We start from the raw sequence: 24,316 nt of genomic DNA, 5'->3' as shown, positions 1-24,316 counted from the left end.
AGAACAACTCCATGAATCATATATTGAGACCGGGTTTTTGTGAAGATAATAACTTCACTTGTCAGACTTGTTTTATTTTTACAACAACTCTATTTGAGGTCACCCACCATGTGTATTAAATTTTTGCAATGATTTGTGGAATTTACATTTTCAAATTGTGGAGCTCAAATGCAACCAACTCGATCTTGAACAATATAATCGTGTTTCTATTAATTTTTTCAGGAATTGTTGTAATGGTATATATTTAATTGCATGTACGAATATTGTACAATATACATTGATTTTCAGTCAATGATTTTCTTCTCTGCAGGATAACATTTTGCCATCTGCCCTTCCAGAGTAAATGGTTGTATGTTGGCACGGAAAGAGGGAATGTACATATTGTCAATGTGGAGTCCTTCACACTCTCAGGCTATGTCATTATGTGGAATAAAGCCATTGAACTGTAAGTGCTTCATTCTTATGGATGGTTAATAATGTATTTTCAAGACAAAATGTTTTATCTTCAATTCATATGTGTCTTTATCTATGTTTACTAGCTCAGTAATTTATCAAAACTTTAATTTATGTTCAGAGCCCAGATTTAGCTTGCAATGTCAAACATGAAGTATTTTTGGCAATTATTATTCCTCCTCATATTTGCAAGGTTAAACCAATTTTATTTCACGTAATAATGCAATTCTTCCACACCCAATCATTTGAGTATTGGTAGAGAGAAATAATGCCTCGTGGCTCAACCAAAAATGTTTGAAACCAGAGAGTTTACAACCAGGGAGTGGCGATCCCCATGCCATGTGCAATTGTTGTTTCAACTTACAACCATGAGGAGACTTCCGGTGGCGCCATAGAGGGTTAGGACACACGTGAAACACCTCCGCACCGTTTCGATCAAAACTACTGGAAGAATGGAACGCACGGATCGCTAAACATACTCACCGGCAGAGGCCTAGCAGACCGTTAAGTGGACGTCATAATTATGCGACTAGCGTAATTACCGATAATGTCGCCGAAAAACCAGAAAAAAAACGAAGAGGAAGGCCGCGGTGAAGCCTCGACCTTGCCTGAAGAGCAGCCCCGAGAGGAAACGGCAACTCAAACACCGGCCCTGGAGGGCATTGGAGCCCTTCTACGTCGGGAACTGTGAAGCAAGAGATCTGTGATAAGATAAGAAACAAGAGGACATGACTTGAAGTTTAGGGGTGACATGAGGGGGAACTTCTTTACTCAGAGAGTGGTAGCGGTGTGGAATGAGCTTCCAGTGGAAGTGGTGGAGGCAGGTTCGATGGTATCATTTAAAAATAAATTGGATAGGCATATGGATGAGAAGGGAATGGAGGGTTATGGTATGAGTGCAGGCAGATGGGACTAAGGGAAAATAATTGTTCGGCACGGACTTGTAGGGCTGAGATGGCCTGTTTCCGTGCCATAATTGTTATATGGTTATTCTCGCATAGAAGAGGTAAATACCAATTTAAAAAGGGGAATTCAAAGCCTGGAAACCGATATCAGCCACAAGCTGGAATCTGTTCTGGCTATCTCACATACACACAGTGAGGCTATCTGTGAGCTGGAAATAGCAACAGCAACAAACTCCGAGGCTACACACAGGCTGAAAGTTGAAGTGGAGCGCATCTCCGGTTTACTATCTAACGTGACAGAAAAATGCCTAGATTTGGAGGGGTGCTCCAAATGTCAGAACCTAAGGATTGTTGGAGTGAAAGAAGGCAAAGAACATGGTCAAAACCTCCGTGACTTTGGAGGAAAAACCAGTACTCGACCGGGCACACAGAGCTGTGAGAACCCGGCCGGACGACAACGCCCCACTGAGACATCTGATCCTGCGGGTGCATCACTGCTACGTTCTGGAGGAAATCCTGCGTAAAGTGGCCATGGACAGAAATCTAACATTCCAAGGACAAAAGATACGAATTTTCAGAGACTTTCCCTCTGAAGTCGCCAAGAAAAGAGCACTCTTTTCCAAGACGAGCCATTCTGAGGGGTGTACCAGGCATCCGATTTGGGCTGTTATACCCTGCCAAGCTCTGTGTCACATACAAAGATGTTGAATCCTGCTTTATTGATCCAAATAAAGCATTGCAGTTTCCCCAGGACATTGCCGGAGCTGACAGGGTATAAGTACCTGCTTATAGAGTTTATAAGTTACAAGCTGTTACAGACTTACGATCTGCTAATATGTCAAAATAGTATTGACCGAAAGTTAATTAATATGAGATGTATGTCAGTTAAAACTAATACTCAGCTACTTACTCATACCCCAATATAGATTCCTAACTGGAGGGGAATGCTGAGACCCTTAAAAGGGAAAAAAATCTTCACATTTTGTTCTGTTTAGTTTTCCTAACTCCTTAAGGTGCGGGACTAGCTTAATATCTAACATCTTATATTAATGATAGTATCTACAGTATACTGTAAGGAAGTTAACTTCAATTTAACCACTGACTTGTGGTATCTGTTAGCAACATTCTTATGTTGTAGTTTTCTTTGTTTCTCTTTTCTTCCTTCTGAACTTTTTAGTAAATATCTTATCACCTTGTACTAGTGTACATTTTCCTTGGAGATACCTTGGAGGAGTAGGGGTAAAGGACGAGGGGCTCACTCATCCTACATCTAAAAGAAATATTTTAATTATTGCGTTGGACCATTTAACTCAGCAGAGACCATATAATTTTTGATATGCAAGATGATGTAGTTAGAAAAACAGGGGGGAAAGGAATCACGTTCTGTAGTTGGACCATCATGGGTGCTAATGATCCAATAAAAAGGGGTAAAATACTAGCCCACTTAAAATTTCTTAATACTGACATAATATTCCTTCAGGAGGCTCACCTCAAGAACAAAGCACATAACAGACTGAGGGGTAGGTGGATTGGACAGTTATATCACTCTACATTCTTTTCTAAAGCCAGAGAAATCGGAGAAATGCACTCAACTTCATTGACGTTGGTGAATATATACGCTCCAAATTTTGATAACCACCCAACTTTTCAATAAAATATTCAATTTAATACCAGACGCATCCCAGTCCAATTTGATAATCGGGGGGGGGGGGGGGATTTAAACTGTGTATTAGATCAATGCCTGGATAGATCTTCATTTCAAAGAAAAATTACATCCAAGTCTAATAACTTTTTAAACGCTTATATAAACAATTCAAATATAAAGGATGTATGGAGGATTGCCAATCCTTCAGGAAGAGAATACTCCTACTCAGGTGTTCATAAAGTATATACACGAATTGACTATTTTCTGGTTGACTCTAAACTTCTGCCCCATACCTACAATCCAAAATATCACAATATTACTATTTTGGATCATTGCCCTCTTACATTTTCTGTAAAATTGGGAGGAATGGCAAATAAACAGCCGTGCTGGAGATTTAACCCGCAAATACTTGCAGAGGCTAGTTGTTATGACTATCTGAAGGTACAGACAAAAACTTTTTTTGAGATAAACGACACTCCTGGTATTTCTCCATCTTTGCTCTGGGAAACTTTTAAAGCTTATCTTAGAGGCTGCATTATTTCATATCAAGCCTTTCAAAATAAGAAAAATAGGGCAGAACAATTGGAATTTGAAAAACAAATAAAACAATTAAACTTAGAAAATGCGGCTGACCCGTCCATAATAAAACACAATAAGATAGCTGCACTCAAATTCAAACTAAACCAGATACTTTAGGCAAGAACCACTAGGGCATTTCAATATACTAAACAAAAATACTTTGAATTCGGCGATAAACCAAAAAAACCTTTAGCACGACAACTCCGCAAATTAGAGAATGACCGGACCATACATAAAATTAGATCAGAAAAAGGTGATTTGCTCTCACTGCCCAAAGATATTAATGAAAGATTTCTACAATTTTATCAAAGCCTATACTCGTCACAAACACCAGCCGACTTAACGAAGATGAAGAGCTTTCTTGATAAGTGTAACCTCCCATACCTCAGTGAGATGGAACGGGAGGAACTAGGTGCAGAGATAACAATAACTGAAAAATGGAACCCCCCCGACGGGCTTAATAATGAATTCTATAAAAAAGTTAATGATATAATTTCCCCACGCTTACGAAGCCTCTACACTCAAGCATTCAAGGAACAGACCTTACCACAGACGTTTGCAGAATCAATTATTATGTTAATTCCTAAATAAGATAAAAATCTCAAACAGCCTGGATCCTATAGAGCAATTGCCCTCTTAAATACTGACCAGAAGATTCTAGCCAAAACTTTGGCTTGTTGACTTAGCCTAATCATTGGCAAATCAGTACACCTAGACCAAATCGGGTTTATACCTAAACGATACTAATTTTATAATTTGAGATGTCTGTTTAATATAATGTATTCGCAGAGAATATCAAACAAAGACCTAACAATCATTTCACTGGACGCCAAAAAGGCTTTCGATCAAGTAGAATGGCCTTATCTTTTTGCAGTGTTCGAAAAATTCCAATTGGGAGAAAACTTCATTTCATGGGTGAAGCTTTTATATACTAATCTGACAGCCAGAATACTAACATACCAAATGCTTCCACCTAAACTTTGTTTATTCAGGGGCAATAGACAGGGATGCGCTCTCTCCCCGATGCCATTTGCATTAGCCATATAACCTCTTGCCGAGAGTATCAGGTCCCATTCAGGCATACATGGATACAATACTAAACACACTTCTAATAAAATTTCTGTATATGCAGATGACGTACTCCTATACATTACTGACCCCCAAATTAGTATTCCAAATTTATTAATTACTATAGAACAATTCGGTTCCTTTTCCGGCTATAGAATCAATTGGAACAAAAGTGAAATTATGCCAATAAAAGAACAAGATGTCACCCAACTCCAACAGTTTCCCTTTAGAATCGTTACTGAAAAATGTAGGTACCTCGGAGTCTACATGACCAGAAAATATTCCCTTTTGTTTAAAACAAATTTCCCACCATTAATTACTAAACTCCATACGTCTATTCAATTTTGGAAAACACTGCCTATTTCTCTTCTCGGCAGGTTAAATGCCGTAATGATATATTTCTCCCGCAACTTCTATACCTATTTCAGTCAATACCGATATATCTTCCCAAAACATACATCATTGCTCTTTAAATGCCAGACACTGCCTGATACAATTTAAAGTACTGCACAGGCCAAATTGAGCAAGATTTTCCCCAGTGTTTCCCCCCTTTGTGATAAATGTCATTCTCAAGAAGCCACCTTAACCCATACTTTTGGACAATGTACAAAAATAGAAAATGTTTGGATGGAAGTTTTTAATGTTACCTCTAAAACATTGAAAGTTCCACTAGAACCAGACCCAAAATTGATAATGGTTACACAAAAAAGCTGGAGAAACTCAGCGGGTGCAGCAGCATCTATGGAGCGAAGGAAATAGGCAACGTTTCGGGCCGAAACCCTTCTTCAGACTGATCGGAGGCGGGGGTGGGTGGGGACAAGAAAGGGAAAAGGAGGAGTAGCCAGAAGGCTGGGGGATGGGAGGAGACAGCAGGGGGGCTGAGGAAGGGGAGGAGACAGCAAGGACTAACAAAATGAGGGAGAATTCGAGTGTTTCCCCCCCGTGGTGCAGATTCCCCAAACGGACCTTAATATGAGGTGCTGTTCCTCCAATTTCCGGTGTTTTTGCTCGCTGTGGCCATTGAAAGTTCCACTAGACCCAGGACCCAGATTGATCGGAGGCGGAGTGGGAGGCATGAGTTGAAGTGCTGAACGCACTTGGGAGGTCAGCAAAAGTTTTTGCGGACCGATGCGTGAAGATGTGTTCGGCGAAAGACATCGCATTAGAAAACCTCAGCTTGGTCTTCTCACCGATATAGATCTGCTGACATCTAGGGCAGCGGACGCAATAGATGAGGTTGGAAGAGATGCAGGTGAATCTCTGTCGCACCTGGAACCTTTGCTTGGGTCCTTGAACGGAGTCGAGGGGTGAGGTAAAGGGACAAGTGTTGCATCTCTTGCGGTTGCAAGGGAAAGTGCCCGGGGAGGGGGTGGACCGAGAGGGATGGGAAGAATTGACAAGGGAGTTATGGAGGGAGCGGTCTTTGCGGAAGGCAGATATGGGGGGAGATGGGAAGATGTGGCGAGTAGTGGGGTCACGTTGGAGGTGGCGAAACTGACGGAGGATTACTTTTTGTATGTGCAACGGCTCGTAACTTGAATTTCTTTAAGGAGGACTAGGATACTCACAACCTTGTTTCTGTTGTCTGGGCTGGGAGAGAGAGCACTGTTGTTGCAGAGGAATAAGGAAGGCTATTTTACATTTCCCTGGTGCAGTCTAATTAAACTCATTTATTTTGGTTGAGGATTCTTCTTACCTACCCCCGTTCCGGTTCTGAATTTTTTAAGGACTTCTTCAGATTAGAGAGAGTGAGAGAGAGAGCCTCATCCGTGGAGAGAGATGCGGAGTAGATTCCAGATTTTCAGTCCTCTCTGGGAGTCCTGGGGATGCCCAGTCCTTACAGGAAGCAGGGTCTCACAAAAAGTGTAGTCCAGATAGCCATGGGAGTCAGTATTATTAAAAATGATCAACGCTTCAATTAGATGACCAAGTAATCACACATACAACTTCAGTCATCTTACAGTATGGATGAATGCATTCCATGAAATCCACAATGAAGGTTTTCGATTTGTGGTATGTTTGAAGGAAAGAATCTGACTGGTGCAGAAAGGGTAAATCTATGAGAAACTTGGCTCTGTTTTTTTCAATATAAGTTGTAATGTTGCCAATTTGACAGCTGCTTTGAGAAGTTAGCAGGATGTTGATTGCAAGATGCGGAAATATATTTAAAACCAACTATGTTCTATATTGTACAACTTAGTTGTGCTGTATGGTCAGGTTTACTGTGGCTTGATTCAATAAATATTCTAATCTTTTCTTGCAACATCTTGCCTGTAATTCAGACTTTCAGTGTTTATTCTTGAGCACACTGCTGCTCATACTTCGTTATTTATTTCAAATTTCCTTTCTCCTCTTATCCTCCTGATTCTTCCAACCTTCATGTCTTTTTAATTCACATTTCTCAATGTTCCTTCATGGGTCCCTTCATCTTTTCTGCTACCATTCCATGTTACTAAATTCTCCAAAGTAGTTCAGGCATTCTTCAGAAGGTCCATTTAGACTCATCCTATTTAAAACAATTTTTTGTTTTTTCTTTGTTTGAATTGGGAACTCATCCTTTAGTTCCTCGTGACTTCAAAAATCATCTTATCTGAAAATTTGATTCATTATTTCTTGAGTTTTTTAATTAAAATTGTTCACAAATCTGAAATACTTTTTAAAGCTAACAAGCTGATTACGTCACAATGGCTCTGCTCCATGCTACCAGCTGCCCAGAGTTTTCAACGCGCTGCCTGCTGGGCACTGTTTTCCACGAACTGCGAGTTACGTACCCCCCGCCACCCCCCTCGACTCGCCTCCCGCTCGCAGTCGACTCGTACGCGGCCGGCCGTCTGTAGCGCCCCGCCCCGCTCACAGCACAGCCGCCTCCCCCCCCCCCGGCTGTGCTGCGAGCGGGGCGGGGCACGTCCCTCCCATGTTTGGAGAGGTGGGGGGCAATCCCTCCCATGTTTTGTAATCCAGATTTTGAAATTCGGTGAAAAAAAATCTATTAAAATCTACTTGGGAAAGATTTAAACGGGTATCGGATTTAAACGGGTCAAGTCATTAAGGGCTCCGGTCGAACGGGTTTCCTGGCTGGCTTGTAGGTAAGTCCCTCATTCACGGTCACGCACGTTATTTAGTTTTTTTTTTCCATCTCTTTCTCTGCCCCCTCCAAGGTTGGTTCTTCTGTTTGCCTCTATTTGCTTCAGTTTTATTTGTTTAATGTTATTTATCACATTGTAGCTTTTGAAAGATTCAAGTGGGTATCAGATGCTTTCTCAGGGCTGAATCGACCCGTTCGTGGGGCCTTTCATCGCCCGGCTTGGCTTAAAATCAAACTGCTGCGTCGAGGAGATCGAGGCCCCTGATGTTCAAGCCCCCGCCGGCCGATTTTAAGCAGCGCCGGGCGATGAAAGGCCCCACGAACAGGCCGATTTAAGCCCCACGATTCGGGGTGGACGAAGCTGCTGTTGCTGGAGTTTGGAGTCGGTCACCAACCAAGTCAGCTCCCGATGTTATCGTCCACAGGGCCTATGGCTGAACCCTCTGAAGCCTTGCGTGTGTGTGTGCGCGTGCGCACGGCCACCAAGAAACTTTGTCTCCTCGACCCATGTTTTGATAGCGATTTCCGCCCCTGTATTTGTGAACTTCAGCATAGCATTTGATGTGAGGCCGAACCCAGGTCTCTTGCGCTGTAAGACAGTAGCTCTACCGCAACGCCATCAAGCCGCCTTAATGCAGGTCGTTCTCTGCAATTATATTTTTGGAGATCTCTGCAGTCAGTTGACATGAAAGTTGTTTGGGTGGTCTACTGCTAATTTCTATGTCAGGTGAAGATAGACACAATGCTGGAGTAACTCAGCGGGACAGGCAGCATCTCTGGATAGAAGGAAAGGGTCTCAACCCGAAACGTCAGGTCGAGTCCCTTCTTCAGACTGAGTCAGGGAAGAGGGAGATAAGGAGATAAGGAGAGAGCGGGAAGGCAAGGATTTCGCCTTTAATATTGACATCTCTAACAAGTAACCCTTGCCTTTCTTCTCTATCCATCCCTCTCCCCTTCCCAGTTCTCTGACTAGTTTGACTGTCCTTATTTACATTTATATGTTTCCTTTGTTATGACCTTTTCCTCACTAACAATGATCCGATCAACACTTCCTTATCTCTATATCTCCCTCTCTCCTGACTCAGTCTGAAGAAGGGTCTCGACCTGAAATATCACCCATTCCATCTAACCAGAGATGCTGCCTGTCCCACTGAGTTACACCAGCATTTTGTGTCTATCTTTGGTTTAACCATCTTCTGGAGTTTCTTCCGACAACTCTGTCAGCTTGTTGGCCAGCTGATTGATTGGTTACATAGCTGTCCAGTTAGTTTCTCAGCTTCTTTCCAGTGGCAGTTTTTTTGGGCTGTGGACTGTGTTTTGACATCAACTCCCGCATTGCTTTGAATATTTTTGAATAAATTAACAAAGTATACATATATTAATTGTAAGATATAAATTTGCAATATGGGACAAATAAGTGATGCTGTAGCTGTGAAGTTCATATGAAAAATATTTCAGTCATGAATAATGTGACAGTAGGCCAAGGATGTTTTCATAAATGCCTCAAAGTCATTTAGTTCAACTGGACAATGCTGGAAGCTGAATAATTTAATAGCTTTGTTCCTTTCAACCTTCAGAAGCTGTTTGCAGTTGTTACTGTAAATAATTAGTGTTTAAATATGTAATAATTTTCTTGTACAGTTGGAAAGCTTTGTATAACTAGAATTTTCCTGATTTCTCACCTGTTTTAATTGCAGATCATCAAAATCCCACCCGGGCCTCATTGTCCACATCAGTGACAACCCAATGGATGAAGGCAAGGTATATGATTCACACAAAGGGTAACTGGTTAAAGTTTGCCTCAGTGGCAAAGTAATATTCAAAATTTAGTGGGAGTTGCATTTTGCATGCATTCTACCATTCATACAGTATTCACCCGACATATTGCATGCATGCCTGTCCAGTTCTACCTCTTCTTTGTTCTTGTTAACTGCTTCAATACCAAACAATTTGATCATTTTTTTGTCTTAGTGTTTGAAATGATTAAGTAATCTTTATCTGTACTGTACTGTTCTGGAAATATGTAACTTTTGGTGGAATGCTTAACATTGTGCTTATTTTACTTTCGGAAACACAAGTAAAGTGAGCAATATTAACAAGAATAGGTCACTGATCACAAACCTGCTCTAACATTTAGTACATTAATGGCTGATCATATTGTTAGCTTCAAAGCATGTTGTGTAAATATCTTGACTAGCCTTCTCTGGGGTAGAGAATTACAAAGATTCATAATCTTCAGAGATAAATAATACCTTCCCCTTCGAGCTGTTATCCTGATTTTGTCACCTGGTCTACATTCTCACACCACATGAAGAAATTGCATCTACTGTGTCAAGATCCCTCAGAAGCTTAAATGTTTAAATAGGATCATTGGTCTATCTTCAAAATTATAAATCTACTCAATACCCCTATGCAAGAAATCCTCTTCATCACGGGACGCAATCCTGTGAACCTTCGCTGCACTGCTGTGCTTTCATTTGTTCTTTACCCATATTATATACTGACATAGTTTTACTTCAGTTTTATACTCATGTATTTTTAGCTCTTTTTTTTCTATCAGTGATAAACGTTTGCTGTACACAATTTAAGCAATAGTTCTGGGAAAGCATCTAATTGACAGATCATAATGTTGGGATGTTTTGTCGCTGCTTTTAAATTTTGAAAGAATGGAAAGACAGTTTTATGTGTTTTCTGTTAAATCATGAAGGCTTCAAAATTTGTTAAATCTTTCTGAAACGTGAAAATGTTTAAAGCACAGTGGGGGAAAAAAAATAAAGGCTGTAGAATGTGTTGTACTTATTCCTGGTTCTAAAAAAGATATCGAAGTACAAAAGACCAAGTATATCTCTCATCAACAATAGCCATTGGTATTTAGATTTAACCTTGTAAAATGGTCCAAGGTCTTTCGCAGGGAAGTTAATCAGGTTTCACATGAGATATTAGCAAGGGTAAAGAGAGAAGATTTTGGTGTTTTAGTGAGTGCATTAGAAAGGTCAAGAAGGAATTCCAGCGATTAGACCTACACAACTGAAAGTATGCTCACTGGTGAAGAACCATAAAAAAATAGTGGGGCACGAGACCTTTAGTGAAATGTTGGGAAAGAAGAGTCCGCCACTTGAGAAATACCTGTTGGGTATCCATTTTAGGTTCTTTCCAAGACTGAAAAGTGTTGATACAATGTCTCAACTCAGGAATATTTACACTCAAGATAAGAATTTTGAAATGAACAGTGTGCCAGTGAGGCTCTGTGGACAGTTTAGTGCTTTTCTTGTAATATTGGATATTGTTATCACTTGCCTGTGCACAGATATTTTCAGCTCTGTTTCCATGTCTGCTGCTTTCAGAAATGTTGACTACTAGATTTGCAAATGTTTATGTAACTAGTAAGTGTAGACCTCAACTTAGTTGTTCCAGTGAAACGTGCAAACTTTTGGACAACTTCCAATAGATATTTGTAAGTATCCATAGCCAGCAATACTTGTGCTAGTTATTGTCTTTGAAATCATAAATGTAGGAGTCTTAAAATATTTGGCAGAATTCTGGCAAGTATTTTTGGTGCCGCTGTGAAAAAAACAGTAGAATTTCCATATCCAACTGTTCTGAGCATTTTACAAATATTGTGGAAGGATGAAAGATATGAACTCACAATGTGCTCCTGGTGAAATTGATTGAACATGCTGCAAATGGTCATATAAAAATGTAAAAACCCAGAGTAACGCTACTTGTGGAGTCAAGAAATTCAAGAGTGTTTAATTGTCATATGTACCGAAACTGAACAATGAAATTCTTTATTGCGGTAGCATAACAGGTCCGTAAACAGTACTCAATAGATAACATAAACAAACAAAAGTACAATAATTTAAAAAAACAACTAATATTACTACAAAACAAAAACTGAAAGTCCCCAGTGCAACCAAGACAGTTTGCAGTTTGAAGTTTAGTTGGTGTTTGTAATGTTCAATGGCCTGATGCTGGTTGTGATGAAGAGATCCCACTCTTGAATGAAAAGTTACAATTAGCATGTCTACCTTTTATTATGTCCCTACTGGATTATAAGCAAAGGGGGAAACCTGATTTCCTGACCACGTTTTGTACCTACATCGGCATAAAAAACTGATTTCTTGGTCCTTAGTATTACAGCTGTGTGATGGCATTGCGTTGATTGCACATTATATGTTGTTTGTCTTCATTATTGCAGAGACTACTCAAAAAAAGTAATTTGCTCTGAAGCAGACTGGAATATCCATAGGACTTAACTGCACAATATGAATAGAAGTTCTGTTATTATTTCTCCTAGATTAATTTTGCACGACCTTTGTAAATTTTCTCTGATTATAGGATTTCTCTCTCTCTCTCTCTCTCTCTCTCCTCTCAGGGTTGGGCTGGCGCCAACCCCAGCCCAACCCTGCTCCAACTTCAGAGGAACCCGCTCCCCGATAAGTCGCTACGGCGATGTGCCAGTTCGCCCACGGCTGGCTGAGTTGCGCTCCCTCAGCCGCCACCCCAAGTATAAGCCGTACCTTGCACACCACCGGCTTCTGCCCCTCTACCACTCTTCGGTACCCGTTGCCACTTCATCCACAACCCCGAGGGGGAGCGAGGGCCCCGGCCTCACCTGCTCCAGAGCGCAGGCCTGGGTTCAGCCTCCTCCGGCCCGGTGCTCGACTGGGCCGCGCTGCGGGTGGCCGTCAGCCCTGTTCTGGAGTTGGAGCTGGCCTAGACTCTGGGCTTGGGACTGGGGGCGGAGGTTGCTGCACCCGCCAGCACCACCAACAGCACCAGCAGCTCCAGCGGGAGCCTGGCCTGCCCATGGTTGGCAGGAGCCCGTCGCAGACTTTCCAACCTGGACGACTCCAGCAGCAGCGGCTCCGAGTCACCCGTGTTCGTGCAGGGCCAGCGGCTGCCCATCTTCAGCAGGATCTCGGGGTCGGACTGAGGGGAGGGGGATGGAGGTGGAGGGCTGCTGGCCAACCCAGCGGGACAGGCAGAAACGAGCTGGAGCCAGCGGCTGCAGCGCTGGCTGCAAGTACGGGGCCACCCGGACACCTGACAGGGACAGGACACCAGGGAGGGGACGAGGACGGCCCCACAACAACTCAACAGCACCCGCAGCAACAGAGAGTCTGGCCCGACCACGGTCGAAACGCAAGCCTGCCCACAATGCAGCACCAAAAAAAAGGTCAAAAACTTTATTTGCCATTTGTGCTTACACACATAGGAACTCTTGTGCGGTTGTTCAGAGAGTCAAGTCAAATCAAGTTTAAAAAGACACACAGAAGACACATAATCTATAAAAACATATACTTCTCTAGAATTAAAAAAGGAAGAAAATGCCTAAAACCCTATATAAAGGGTAAAGTGAGAGCATTGTAAATTACAGAAACCCTATATAAAAAGTGTCGATTGCATTGTAAATTACACAGGCCCAGGAGACAATATCTATATTACTAAAACTCTGTTCTTGACCGGTTTTGGCTTTCTGTGCTGCGGTTTCCGAGAGAACGCTGCCACCTACGGCCGTCATTTTTGGCCACCTCGCTCAGAGCCCCCCTCCGCCGCACGTGTGCCGAGGATTTTTCCCGTCGATGAAAATTGACAAAGATATTAATGTTTTTACAACATTCCCCATTCTCTCTGCTGCCCCTGCTGGAGGGAGGTGGAGGGACTATAAAACCAGGAAGTGGTGTGCCTCAATCAGTCTCTGCAAGTGATGTGCCTCAATCAGAGCTTTGAATGACACTGACAAATGGCTACAGCACTGAGTACCCTTAATTTGGTTTGAAAATGAAAATGGTTGTTTGGGTTTGGGTTGAAGTAAAAAGGCACTCTCTCCCCCCCCCCCCCCCCCCCCCCTCCTTCCCTCCCTCCCTCTCTCCCTCCCCCTCCCCCTCTCCCTCCCTCCCCCCCTCCCCCCTCCCCCTCTCCCCCTCCCTCTCCCCCCCTCTCCTCCGCTCCCCCTCCCTCTCCCCCCTCCCTCTCCCCCCTCTCCTCTCCCCCCCTCCCTCCTCTCCTCTCCCCGCCCTCTCCCTCTCTCTCTCCCTCCTCTCCTCTCCCCTCCTCTCCTCTCCTCCCCTCTCCTCCCCCCCCCTCCTCTCCTCCCCTCCCTCCCCCCCCCCCTCCCCCCCCCCCCTCCCCCCTCCTCTCCCCCCCCTCTCTCCTCTCTCTCTCCTCTCCTCCCTCTCCCCCCCCTCTCCCTCTCCCTCTCTCCCCCCCTCTCCTCTCCCTCCCCCCTCTCCTCTCCCCCCTCTCCTCCTCTCCCCCCTCCTTCCCCCCTCCTCCCCCCCCTCCCTCCCCTCTCCTCCCCCCCTCTCCTCTCCCCCCCCTCTCCTCTCCCCCCCTCTCCTCTCCCCTCTCCTCTCCCTCCCCTCTCTCCTCTCCTCCTCCCCCCTCCCCCCCTCCTCCTCCCTCCCCCCCCCTCTCCTCTCCTCTCTCCCCCCCCCCTCCTCTTCCCCCCCCCCTCCTCCCCCTCTCCTCTCCCTCTCTCCCCGCCCCCCCTCCCCCCTCTCTCCCCCTCCCTCCCCCCCTCTCCCCCCCCCTCCTACCTCCCCCCCTCTCTTCCCTCCCCCCTCCTCCCCCTCCTCTCCCCCTCCTCTCCTCCCCCCCCCTCTCCTCTCCCCCCCTCTCTCTCTCCCCCCCCTCCTCCTCCCCTCTCTCCTCTCTCCCCTCTCCTCTCCCCCCCTCCCTCCCTCTCCTCCTCCCCCCCTCTCTCTCTCCCCCCTCTCCCCCCTCCCCCCCTCTCCTCTCCCCTCTCCCCCCTCCTCCTCCCCGCTCCTCCCCCCCTCATCTCCACCCCTTCCCCCCCTCCCCTCTCTCCCCCCTCTCTCTCCCTCTCCCCCCCTCTGTCTCCCTGTCTGTGATTTAAGAGAGAGTTAGATGGAGCTCTAGGGGCTAGTGGAGTCAAGGGATATGGGGAGGGCAGGCACGGATTATTGATTGGCGATGATCAGCCATGATCACATTGAATGGCGAATGGTGCAGGCTCGAAGGGCCGAATGGCCTCCTCCTGCACCTATTGTCTAAGTCTCTCTCTCTCTCCCTCCTCTCCCTCCCCCCCTCTCCTCTCCCCTCCCCTCTCTCTCCCCCCCGTCTCTCCCTAAACCCCCCTCCCCTCTCTCTCACACCCCCTACTTCTTCCCCCCCTCTCTCTCTCCCCACCTCTCTCCCCCCCTCTGTCTCTCTCTCCCCCTCTCTCTCTTCTCCCCCCTCCCCTCTTCTCCCCCCTCTCTCTTCTCTCCCCCTCTCTCTCTTCCCCCCCTCTCTCTTCTCTCCCCCCTCTCTCTCTCTCCCCCCTCTCTCTCTTCCCCCCCCTCTCTTCTCTCTCCCCCCCCCTCCCCTCCTCCCCCCCTCTCCTCCTCCCCCCCCTCTCTCCTCCCCCCCCCCCTCTCTCTCTCTCTTTCTCCCCCCTCCTCCCCTCTATTAGCGTGTGCAGGAGGGGGGGGGGGGTGGGTAGTTAGTGTGTGACGCTGCATGCCGCCTCCCCCCCCCACAACCGCACGTTGGGGGAATAGACCCAACGGGCCTGCACTTGGTCTAGTAATATAATATAATATGATGTGCTATGAGGTAGGTCAGGACATCAGTTCATTTTGTTTTGGCCAAGAGTCTCACTGTGGCAGGGAAGAAGCTCTTAAAAAAGCGTGTTCTGTTTGTGACGATGCTGTCCGCTCGTCTGTGCCTGAGGTTGTATGTGCAGTTTTTGTGTTTGAGCAGGGAGTGAGCTGGATGTAGTGTGTCTCTGATGATTCTCTCTGCTCTTTTTTGACAGCGCTGTGTATAGATTGTATCCATGGAGGGGAGTTCCGTTCTGATAATCCTCTCTGCAGTCTTTATGACTCTTTGCAGAGCCTTCCTCTCTGTCTGTGTGGTGTTTCCATACCACACCGTGATGCCTGTGGTGAGGATGCTCTCTATCAGTCCTTTGTAGACCTGGGTGAGAGGGCGACAGTGCAGACCAGCTTTTCTGAGCAGCCTGATGAAGTACAGTCTCTGCTGTGCTTTTTTTCACTTTCACTGTGGCAGCAGTGTTCAAAGTCCAGTTCAGATCTGATGTTACTTGTAATCCCAGGTATCTGTAACTGTCAGCCCTCTCCACCACAGTCCCCTTGATGATGAGGGGCTGCAGGGGGGGTGGATTTTTCCTGAAGTCCATTATTATTTCTCTTGTCTTGTCTGTGTTGAGGCTTAGGTCGTTCACCTCACCATAGGCAAGAATGTCGTTCACCAGACTCCTGTAGCCCGACTCGCCCCCTCCCTGTTGCAGAGACTGTTTATAGCGAGTGACCTATGACCTGGGCATGCGCAGTCTGAATACCAAATTCGCTCATTGACAGTGTCCCATTAATCAGGCTGTTAACTGTGTGAACTTATTCTTGGTTCCTTACCTTGGTTTGCTTCAGAATCTATATGCCTTGATTGATGTCAAAAGGCAGTTGACATAAATTGTTGATTCAATAGAATCTGGTGTAATAGTGGCTCTGTATCCTTTTATCATATTGACAAAATAAAAAGGAGCTTAATGAGCACCTACTGCTTGTTTGTGGGGAAAGTATTCTATATTTTGTTCCTTTTTGTGAGGGTGGAAAAGGATTACTTTAAAGTTGCTTAATTTTGATTGTATGGTTGTAAGATAATATATTAATTGGTTAAAAACTATTGATGTCAATTTTATGATAGATTGCTACATATATATCATGCTATAAAAATTCTGCCACTGAAGATTTTGTTATGATAATTTCAAATCTATTGTGTTGTGGCGGTCAGTGTACTGATTGACTAATAAGCAGATTGTGGCCTCCTGCATCAAACAACTATTTGGCCTGGATAGAGTGGATGTGGAGAAGATGCTTCCACTAGTGGGAGAGTCCAGCCCAAAGGGTATAGCCTCAGAATAAAAGGACATACCTATAGAAAGGAGATGAGGAGGAATTTCCTTAGTTAGAGGGTGATGAATTTGTGGAATTCATTGCCACAAATGGAGGCCAAATCATTGGGTATTTTTAAAGTGGAGATTGACAGATACTTGATTGGTTAGGGTATCAAGGGTTATGGCGAGAAGGCAGGAGAATGAGGTTGAGAGGGAAAGTTAGATCAGCCATGATTGAATGGTGGGGTAGACTCAGTGGACTAAATGGCATACTTTTGCTCCTATGAACATTTATTTTATTTTACTGAGTAGATTTCTCAAAAATGAAAATGGGTTTGCATGGGGTGAGTAGACCACACATGCAAGCTTTCTGAATGATTATGATTTTAACTTGGGCCAGATGCATATCATATTTCAGGTCTTTAGCATCATTAGACATGAGAAGCTTGAAGACGTTAAAATTAGAGAAGATTAAGCTCTGGGGATCGGGGTGTGTTGGGAATCCCACTTATGGCATTAACGACATTCTGGTGTTTAACAGTGGAATGCTCTTGATAACTAACTTTATCATTTATTTTTTTTTACTTGCTGTGAGTAGAAATAAACAATTAAAGTTTTGAAATTGATAAATTGAGCACAAGTGATCTTAATTAGCCTTAGTGGAATGCTTACCAGAAATATTTTTAAAGTTGCATTGGATTTTTGTTTGGTGGGAAAGCAAACCATAGTAACGGCTTAAAATAAAAACCTATTATTTTAGCTAAAATATTCTTAGTAATTTATAGTTTTTGTCTATCTAATATAACTTCTTTCTCCAAATTTAAGCAGATGCTGACAATTTCAATTTTCATTCTGTAGCGTTTTAAATTATGCAAAAAAAACGTTGAAAGAAATCCTGTTGCACCACAGATATACTTTCGGCCAGCACTGTGGGCTGTGTAGATTCTCTTCAACTGTCTATTTTATGTAATATAACCATTATCAAAAATAGTAGAAAATACGACCTACCATTAACGCTGAGTCCAACTCAGTTTGTGTTCTACTTTATCCACTGTACTGCAGACCAATATGGCCTTGGTCCAAGCACAGAAAAGCGAGTAGGTCAGCATATTTTGCAATGAGTGATTCACTAAGCTCCCTAATGTCTTTCCATTATCTGCTAGGCACAAATCGAAAATATAATACACTGCACTTGTCAGATTAAGTGCAGTTTTAACAATGTGAGAAAAACTCAACATCATGTCAGATAAAGTCATCTTTGGAGGCCTGCTCACGCTTGATTCATGGGGAGTTTCCCAGTTTGTGCTTTGTCTGGTCATAGTATTGTCACTAAGTGATTTTTTTTAAAAAGCAAGTTCTCAGAAACTTTATCAAATCTTTTATCGAAACTGGAACACTATACCAATGATACGAATATTTTTTGTTCCGGTAACAATTTGAAGCAGCTTTTAGAGGTCATCACCTCTGAAATGAATAAATTAAAACAGTGGTTTGATGTCAACAAATTGTCGTTAAATTTAAGCAAAACAAAGATTATGCTATTTGGAAAACATAAAACAAACTCTCAAGTACAATTGAAAATAGATAACATAAGTATAGAAAGAGTATATGAAAATACATTTCTTGGTGTGATCTTAGACCACAAAATCTGCTGGAAACCACATATAAACCATGTCAAAGCAAACTGGCAAAGTCTATAGCAATATTGGGAAAATAAAGACACATTCTGGACTACAAATCATTATAATACAATCATATTGCCATATCTGAGTTACTGTGTGGAGATATAGGGCAACACCTATAAAACCAACCTACAGCCATTATGCACATTACAAAAAAGAGCAATAAGAATTATCAATAACGTTGAACATATCTTGAACATACCAATTTATTATTCTTAAAGTCACATACACTGAAGTTCACCGATCTGGTTAAATTTAAGACTGCACAAATCATGTACAAAGCAAGAAATAATTTACTTCCAGAAAATATACAAAATCTGTTTATGGAAAGACAGGGTGGGTATAATTTGAGAGGGGAACATAATTAAAAAAAACAATGTCAGAACAACTCTTAAATCTGTGGGGTGAATTTGTCTGGAACAGGAGATAAAACTTAGCACAAACATAATTCAGTTTATAAAGATGTACAAAAACACTTTTTTTTAAAGGATATTGGGATGAGGATAGGTGATTGTGAGTCGGATACTTGTTATACTGATTGTATTGGGAAGGGTGATTATAGGGTTATGGGTTGTATATTTGACTAAGAGATCCTGTATAGTATAGGAGGGTTTTTTATTTTCTTTTTTCCTCTTTTTTTTGTATGGCTGTAAATATTTGATTAGTGTATAAATATAAATAATTTGATGTACATATAGCTGCTAGTGTACATATGGTGTACATATAGCTGCTAAATGTGTATAAGATAATTATAAGCAGTTGAATAAGGGGTGGGAATTAATAAGCTTTGGCTTCTTCCTGCTCCTTTTTGGACACATACGATTTCATTTATTTATAGATATTGTTTATGACACTTTATAAATATTCTGGTTTTGTTTTTTGTTTTTTGTATGCTGTTTCACACTTGCTTTTTTATTTTATTCTGTTCGAAATAAAGAATTAAATTAAATTAATTAAAAAATTAAACACAGCTTTGGGTACTTGTTCAACAATATTTTGAATTTGGTTTATCAGATTTGTATTTAACCCAGGGCCTGATTTACAGCTGAGGGTGGATCATCATACATGTACTAGGTCAGGAAACTAGTTTCTTCCAATGATACTTTCCAGCATTTTGGAATTAGGGAAGTTCCGTGGAAGATTGTTAATAAGATACAATATACTGTGTGAATGCAATTAAATCCCTCTATTATTCCCACTGATATTTGTCTTCTCTAGTTATATGTCATGACCATTACAAAACAGCAGCTTAGCAGGTGGTTTGAAAGTATTTCAAGTAGCTATCAACTGTGTGTGTCTACATGAAATAATTAGCACCTTTAGCAATCATTACTGTGTGGCTTTAGCACCTGCGCCAATTTTGTTTAGTTGGCCTGCCACATGCTGGATTAAATGCTTGGCTAATGCACCAACATTCTATATCGTAGAGTTTTTCTTCTAACACCAATTACAATCTCACTGGCTCTAGCCTTGAGAAAGTATAAATCATTATCGTCAATTAAGAAGTTAAACCGAAAGGGAAGACAGTGTCTCAGGTGAATAATGTGAAGTAATCATTGCTGTTTCTCAAAGAGCAAGGGAGTTTTCTGTACTCAAATATTACTCAACCAACATATAAATAAATTGTTTATTAACTAGAGTATATTAAATAGAAAAGTAGACTTGAAGGGTTGAATGTTTACTTCTATTTTACTTATAGTGTTATTGGATACACTGCATGTAGGCTGTTGTGGTGTTTTCATAGAAGGTAATCTTGTTAACTTTTGGGGTATAGAAATTACAGTTTTGAAGATCATGGCTGAAGCTTAACTTGACAGCTTTGTAAGTAGTACAGGATAGTGGTGGGCCTTAACAGAAATGGGCAGACCCATGAGAAAAACAATGTAATATATAATCCAAATACTATAAGAATGCAGGGTGACTTGCACAGGTTGGGTGAGTGGGCAGATGCATGGAGGATGCAGTTTAATGTGGATAAATGTGAGGTTATCCACTTTGGTAGCAAAAACAGGAAGGCAGATTATTATCTAAATTGTGTCAAGGTGGGAAAAGGAGAAGTACAACGGAATCTGGGGGTCCTTGTTCATCAGTTAATGAAAGTAAGCATGCAGGTACAGCAGGCAGTGAAGAAAGCGAATGGCATGTTGGCCTCCATAACAAGAGTAGTTGAGTATAGGAGCAAAGAGGTCCTTCTGCAGTTGTACAGGGCCCTAGTGAGACCACACCTGGAGTATTGTGTGCAGTTTTGGTCCTCTAATTTGAGGAAGGACATTAGTGCTATTGAGGGAGTTCAGCATAGGATTACAAGGTTAATCCCCGGGATGGTGGGGCTGTCATATGCTGAGAGAATGGGGCGGCTGGGCTTGTATACTCTGGAGTTCAGAAGGATGAGAGGGGATCTTATTGAAACATAAGATTATTAACAGTTTGGACACGTTAGAGACAGGAAACACGTTCCCGATGTTGAGGGAGTTCAGAACCAGGGACCACTGCTTAAGAATAAGGGGTATGTCAGAACGGAGATGAGGAAACACTTTTGTGCACAGAGAGTTGTGAGTGTGGAATTCTCTGCCTCAGAGGGCAGTGGAGGCCAGTTCTCTGGATGCTTTCAAGAGAGAGTTAGATAGAACTCTTAAAAATAGCGAAGTCAGGGGATATGGGGAGAAGGCAGGAAAGGGCTACTGAATGGCGGTGCTGGCTCGACTCCTGCACCTATTGTCTTTTGTCAAATGATAATCTGCATGGAATGCAAAAGCAAATGAATGCTTGGTTATTTATATATACATCTATCTCTCTATCTATCTCTCTATCTCTATCTCTCTATCTATCTCTCTCTCTCTCTATCTCTCTCTATCTCTCTCTCTCTCTCTCTCTCTCTCTCTCTCTCTCTCTCTCTCCCAGTTCTTGCGCAGTCTTTCTATTTGCGCGAATCAGTACGCGATAGCGGTACGATTGTTTACCAGCTCATTCACCGTTCTCCTGTCCTGCGAGTGCACCAAGTTTCATTCCGATTGGTGGTCTATTGTAAAAGTTAGCAAGGTTTAAAAATCTTAAAATCCAAGCATGCACAGATCGATCTCCTCCTGCCAGTCAGCGCCACGATAATTGGTCTATTCTCCTGTCACTCCGCGGGACGATCCGCCCCTTCCTGCACCATTGCATCTTTACTGGAGCTGAGGATGGCCAGCAGAGGTCTCAAACCCGACACAATTTTCGGAGGGACCGGAAGCAGCCTGGCGCGGGTGATGTTGCCAAACAGAAAGCGGAGAATCGGGTCTCGGCGGAGGAGAACGTGCTGTGACCAGCGCCCGCTGTGAGTCCCCATCGCACCGCCAGCTCCAGCCCCTTCCACTCTGGTCCCCTTCGCTGGCTCCTGCCCCCCTCCCCCATGATACACCCCTCTCCCCCACAACCCCTGTATTTTCTCCGAGCTCTCCCTCCACCCAAACATACAGGTGAGTGGTGGAAACAGGTTGCGTTGGGGGAACGGGTGAGTGGTGGAATATTGCATTGGGGAACGGGTTGCGTTGGGGGACCAGGCTCCCGTGGGGGCTATGGGTGAGTGGTGGAATATTGCTTTGGGAGAACGGGTTGCATCGGGGGAACAGGTTGCGTTGGGGGACCAGGCCAGGGTCCCAACGGGTCCCACTTGGTCAAGTATATATATTACTAAAACTCATTTTGTTTGTTATTCTGTGTGCGTGCGTGTCTGTGATCCCGGAACTACGCCAAACCGCTACACGACAGCGGCAACATTTTTTGGACCACCTTACTCACTATTGTCTTGTGTGTTTTTATCCTGTTTCGTTCATATTGATGTTATATTTTACAAGTTGTTCACATTTTTAACTTTACAAAATCCAGTTTGAAAAAGAATTACCTGAACACTGCAGTGGCAGTTACAGCTATGACGTTACAATGGGATCACAGTGTTCCACACGACAATTATATCACAATGGGATCTCATTTACATAAACTGCCCGTGAGCAGTGTTCCAGCCCACAATGACATCTCAATGGGATCAGCAGCTTCCACCTCAAGGATGGTAGGGAGGGAAGAGGGATTATGGGGGGAGGGAGGCAGTGAGATTAAAAAAATAATAATAATAAAAATCAGTTTTAATCAAATTCTTGGGGGGGGAGGATTCATTTATGAAAAAAATAGCAGTTATTATTGTGGGGTGGTGGAATAGGGTAGAGGTTTCTTTTACAAAACAAATTCCTGAATTTTCCTCGTGGGGAGGTGGGAAGGGGGTGAGTGTCGAATCTGTCCCCCCCCCCCCCACCTCTTCCCTATTCCGCCCCGGTGGTGATGCACCGACGCCATTCCCCCCCCCCCCCCCCCCACATGGGGGCGATTGATTGGCGACTGAGAGTAGGGGGAAAGGAGAGGTAAGGGAGGGAGTGGGAAGGGGAGGAGGAGAAATGTTATTTAAACATTGTGTTCAGTGGGGGAGTGAGTTTGGGGAGAGATGAGGAGTGGGGAGCAGAGAGATAGATGTAGAGGAGGGGGGTATGGAGTGGAGAGGGGTTATGGAGGGAGGGAGTGACAGGGTAGGAGAAAGAGGGAAGGATTGTTGGGGGATGAGGGGAAATGAGCCGCGCCTGCGTAGTTGGGGGCTATGGGTAAGTGGTGGAATATTGCGTTGGGGGAACAGGTTGCGTTGGAATGGGTGAGTGGTGGTAATGGGTTGCATTGGGGGAAGGGGTGAGTGGTGGAATATTGCATTAGGGGAACGGGGCCCATTACTAAAACTCTCCTCTTGTTTGTGATATGCGTGTGTGTTACGGCAGAATATACTAGCTGCTAATCACGGCCTACGCGAGTCGTACCGATGTACCGTAATTCCAGTTATCCTCTTGACTCCATGGTTAAGTTAAACAAACACCGATTTATTTCCAAACATGTCAGAAACTTACATGCACGGTCAGAAACGATGAAACACGGTAAAACATGGTCCAACACGGTAAGAAAACCGTTTGAATCCACAGCTAATTACTATGATTCTTACTCTGCCTCTGTGGCACCATTTTGTTTTCACAGCACCACAGACCACATGGTCTCCAGGAGCACCCTCTACAGGACATACTATACATTTATCAAACTCACTAAATATGTTTATTCTGGTAATAGAATAAAATAAATTACAAGATAATTCTTGCCCCATACAGTGTGTGTGGATGAAATCCCAAAACCCCACCAAAACTGTACACCATAACGCTACAATGTTTGGGTCCACCTTACTCGCCATTGTCCTGTGATGTAAATGAAACAAGTTTTGTTCAGATTGATGGTATATTTTACAAGTTATTGACATTTTAAACTTCACAAAAATCACTTATCAAACCACTTTTCCACCTGCCCTGCCTGTCAGCTGTGTTGCAATGATGTCACAATGGGATCCCGAATCACATTTGCATTAAAAATCATGATTTTCAAAAAACTCAGTTTTAATCAAATTCTTTCATTAACAGCTAACATTGTGTTTAGGTTATTTTAAAGAAAAAATGCGATTTTTATTGAGAATTTCTTTTTTTAAATTGCAATTTTCATTGTGGGTGGGTAGGATAGGGGGGAGTTGACAAGTGGGGGAACAGGGGATAAAGGGAGAGGAGAGAGGGACGGAGGGGAAAAAGTGGGGGGAGATGAGGAGGGTGAGTGGGGGAGGAGGCGTGGGGGGGGCAGGGAGATAGAGGGAGGAGGAGGGGGGGGGGTGAGGAGGGAGAGTGGGGGAGGAGGGGGGATAGAGGGAGTGGAGGGGGGGAGTGGGGAGGATAGGGAGTGGGGGATAGAGGGAGAGGAGGGCAGGGGGGCAGTGGGGGAGGCGAGGAGAGGGAGAGGTTTGTTGGGGGAGGGAGGGGATTTGAGGGGTGGCGGAGTAGGGGGATATAGGAGAGCGGAGGGGTAGGGAGAGGGGGGGGGACGGTGTGGGGGAGGGGAGGATGAGTGAGGGTGAAGAAAGGGAGGAAGTGCTGAGGGATGAGGGGGAATGGAGGAGGACAGGGATAGGAAGAGGGATAGCGAGGTACTGGAGAT

At 43.8% G+C, this 24,316-nt stretch overlaps 1 protein-coding gene across 6 annotated transcripts in view; it reads left to right on the top strand.

Annotated features, from left to right (window-relative positions):
* The window catches only part of stxbp5a (syntaxin binding protein 5a (tomosyn)), a 235,648-nt gene that overhangs the window by 79,869 nt on the left and 131,463 nt on the right, over positions 1 to 24,316 (top strand). For all 6 annotated transcript variants that reach the window (XM_055639037.1, XM_055639042.1, XM_055639040.1 and 3 more), the window contains exons 5-6: positions 311 to 445; positions 9,433 to 9,496. In XM_055639037.1, coding sequence (XP_055495012.1) covers positions 311 to 445; positions 9,433 to 9,496 — 199 coding nt within the window. The remainder of the gene's footprint in view (positions 1 to 310; positions 446 to 9,432; positions 9,497 to 24,316) is intronic.

The sequence above is a fragment of the Leucoraja erinacea genome, chromosome 8 (genome assembly GCF_028641065.1).
Source record: "Leucoraja erinacea ecotype New England chromosome 8, Leri_hhj_1, whole genome shotgun sequence".
Lineage (NCBI taxonomy): Eukaryota > Metazoa > Chordata > Chondrichthyes > Rajiformes > Rajidae > Leucoraja > Leucoraja erinaceus.
Note: the sequence above shows the minus strand (reverse complement) of the source record. Positions and strands in the feature narration are given on the sequence as shown.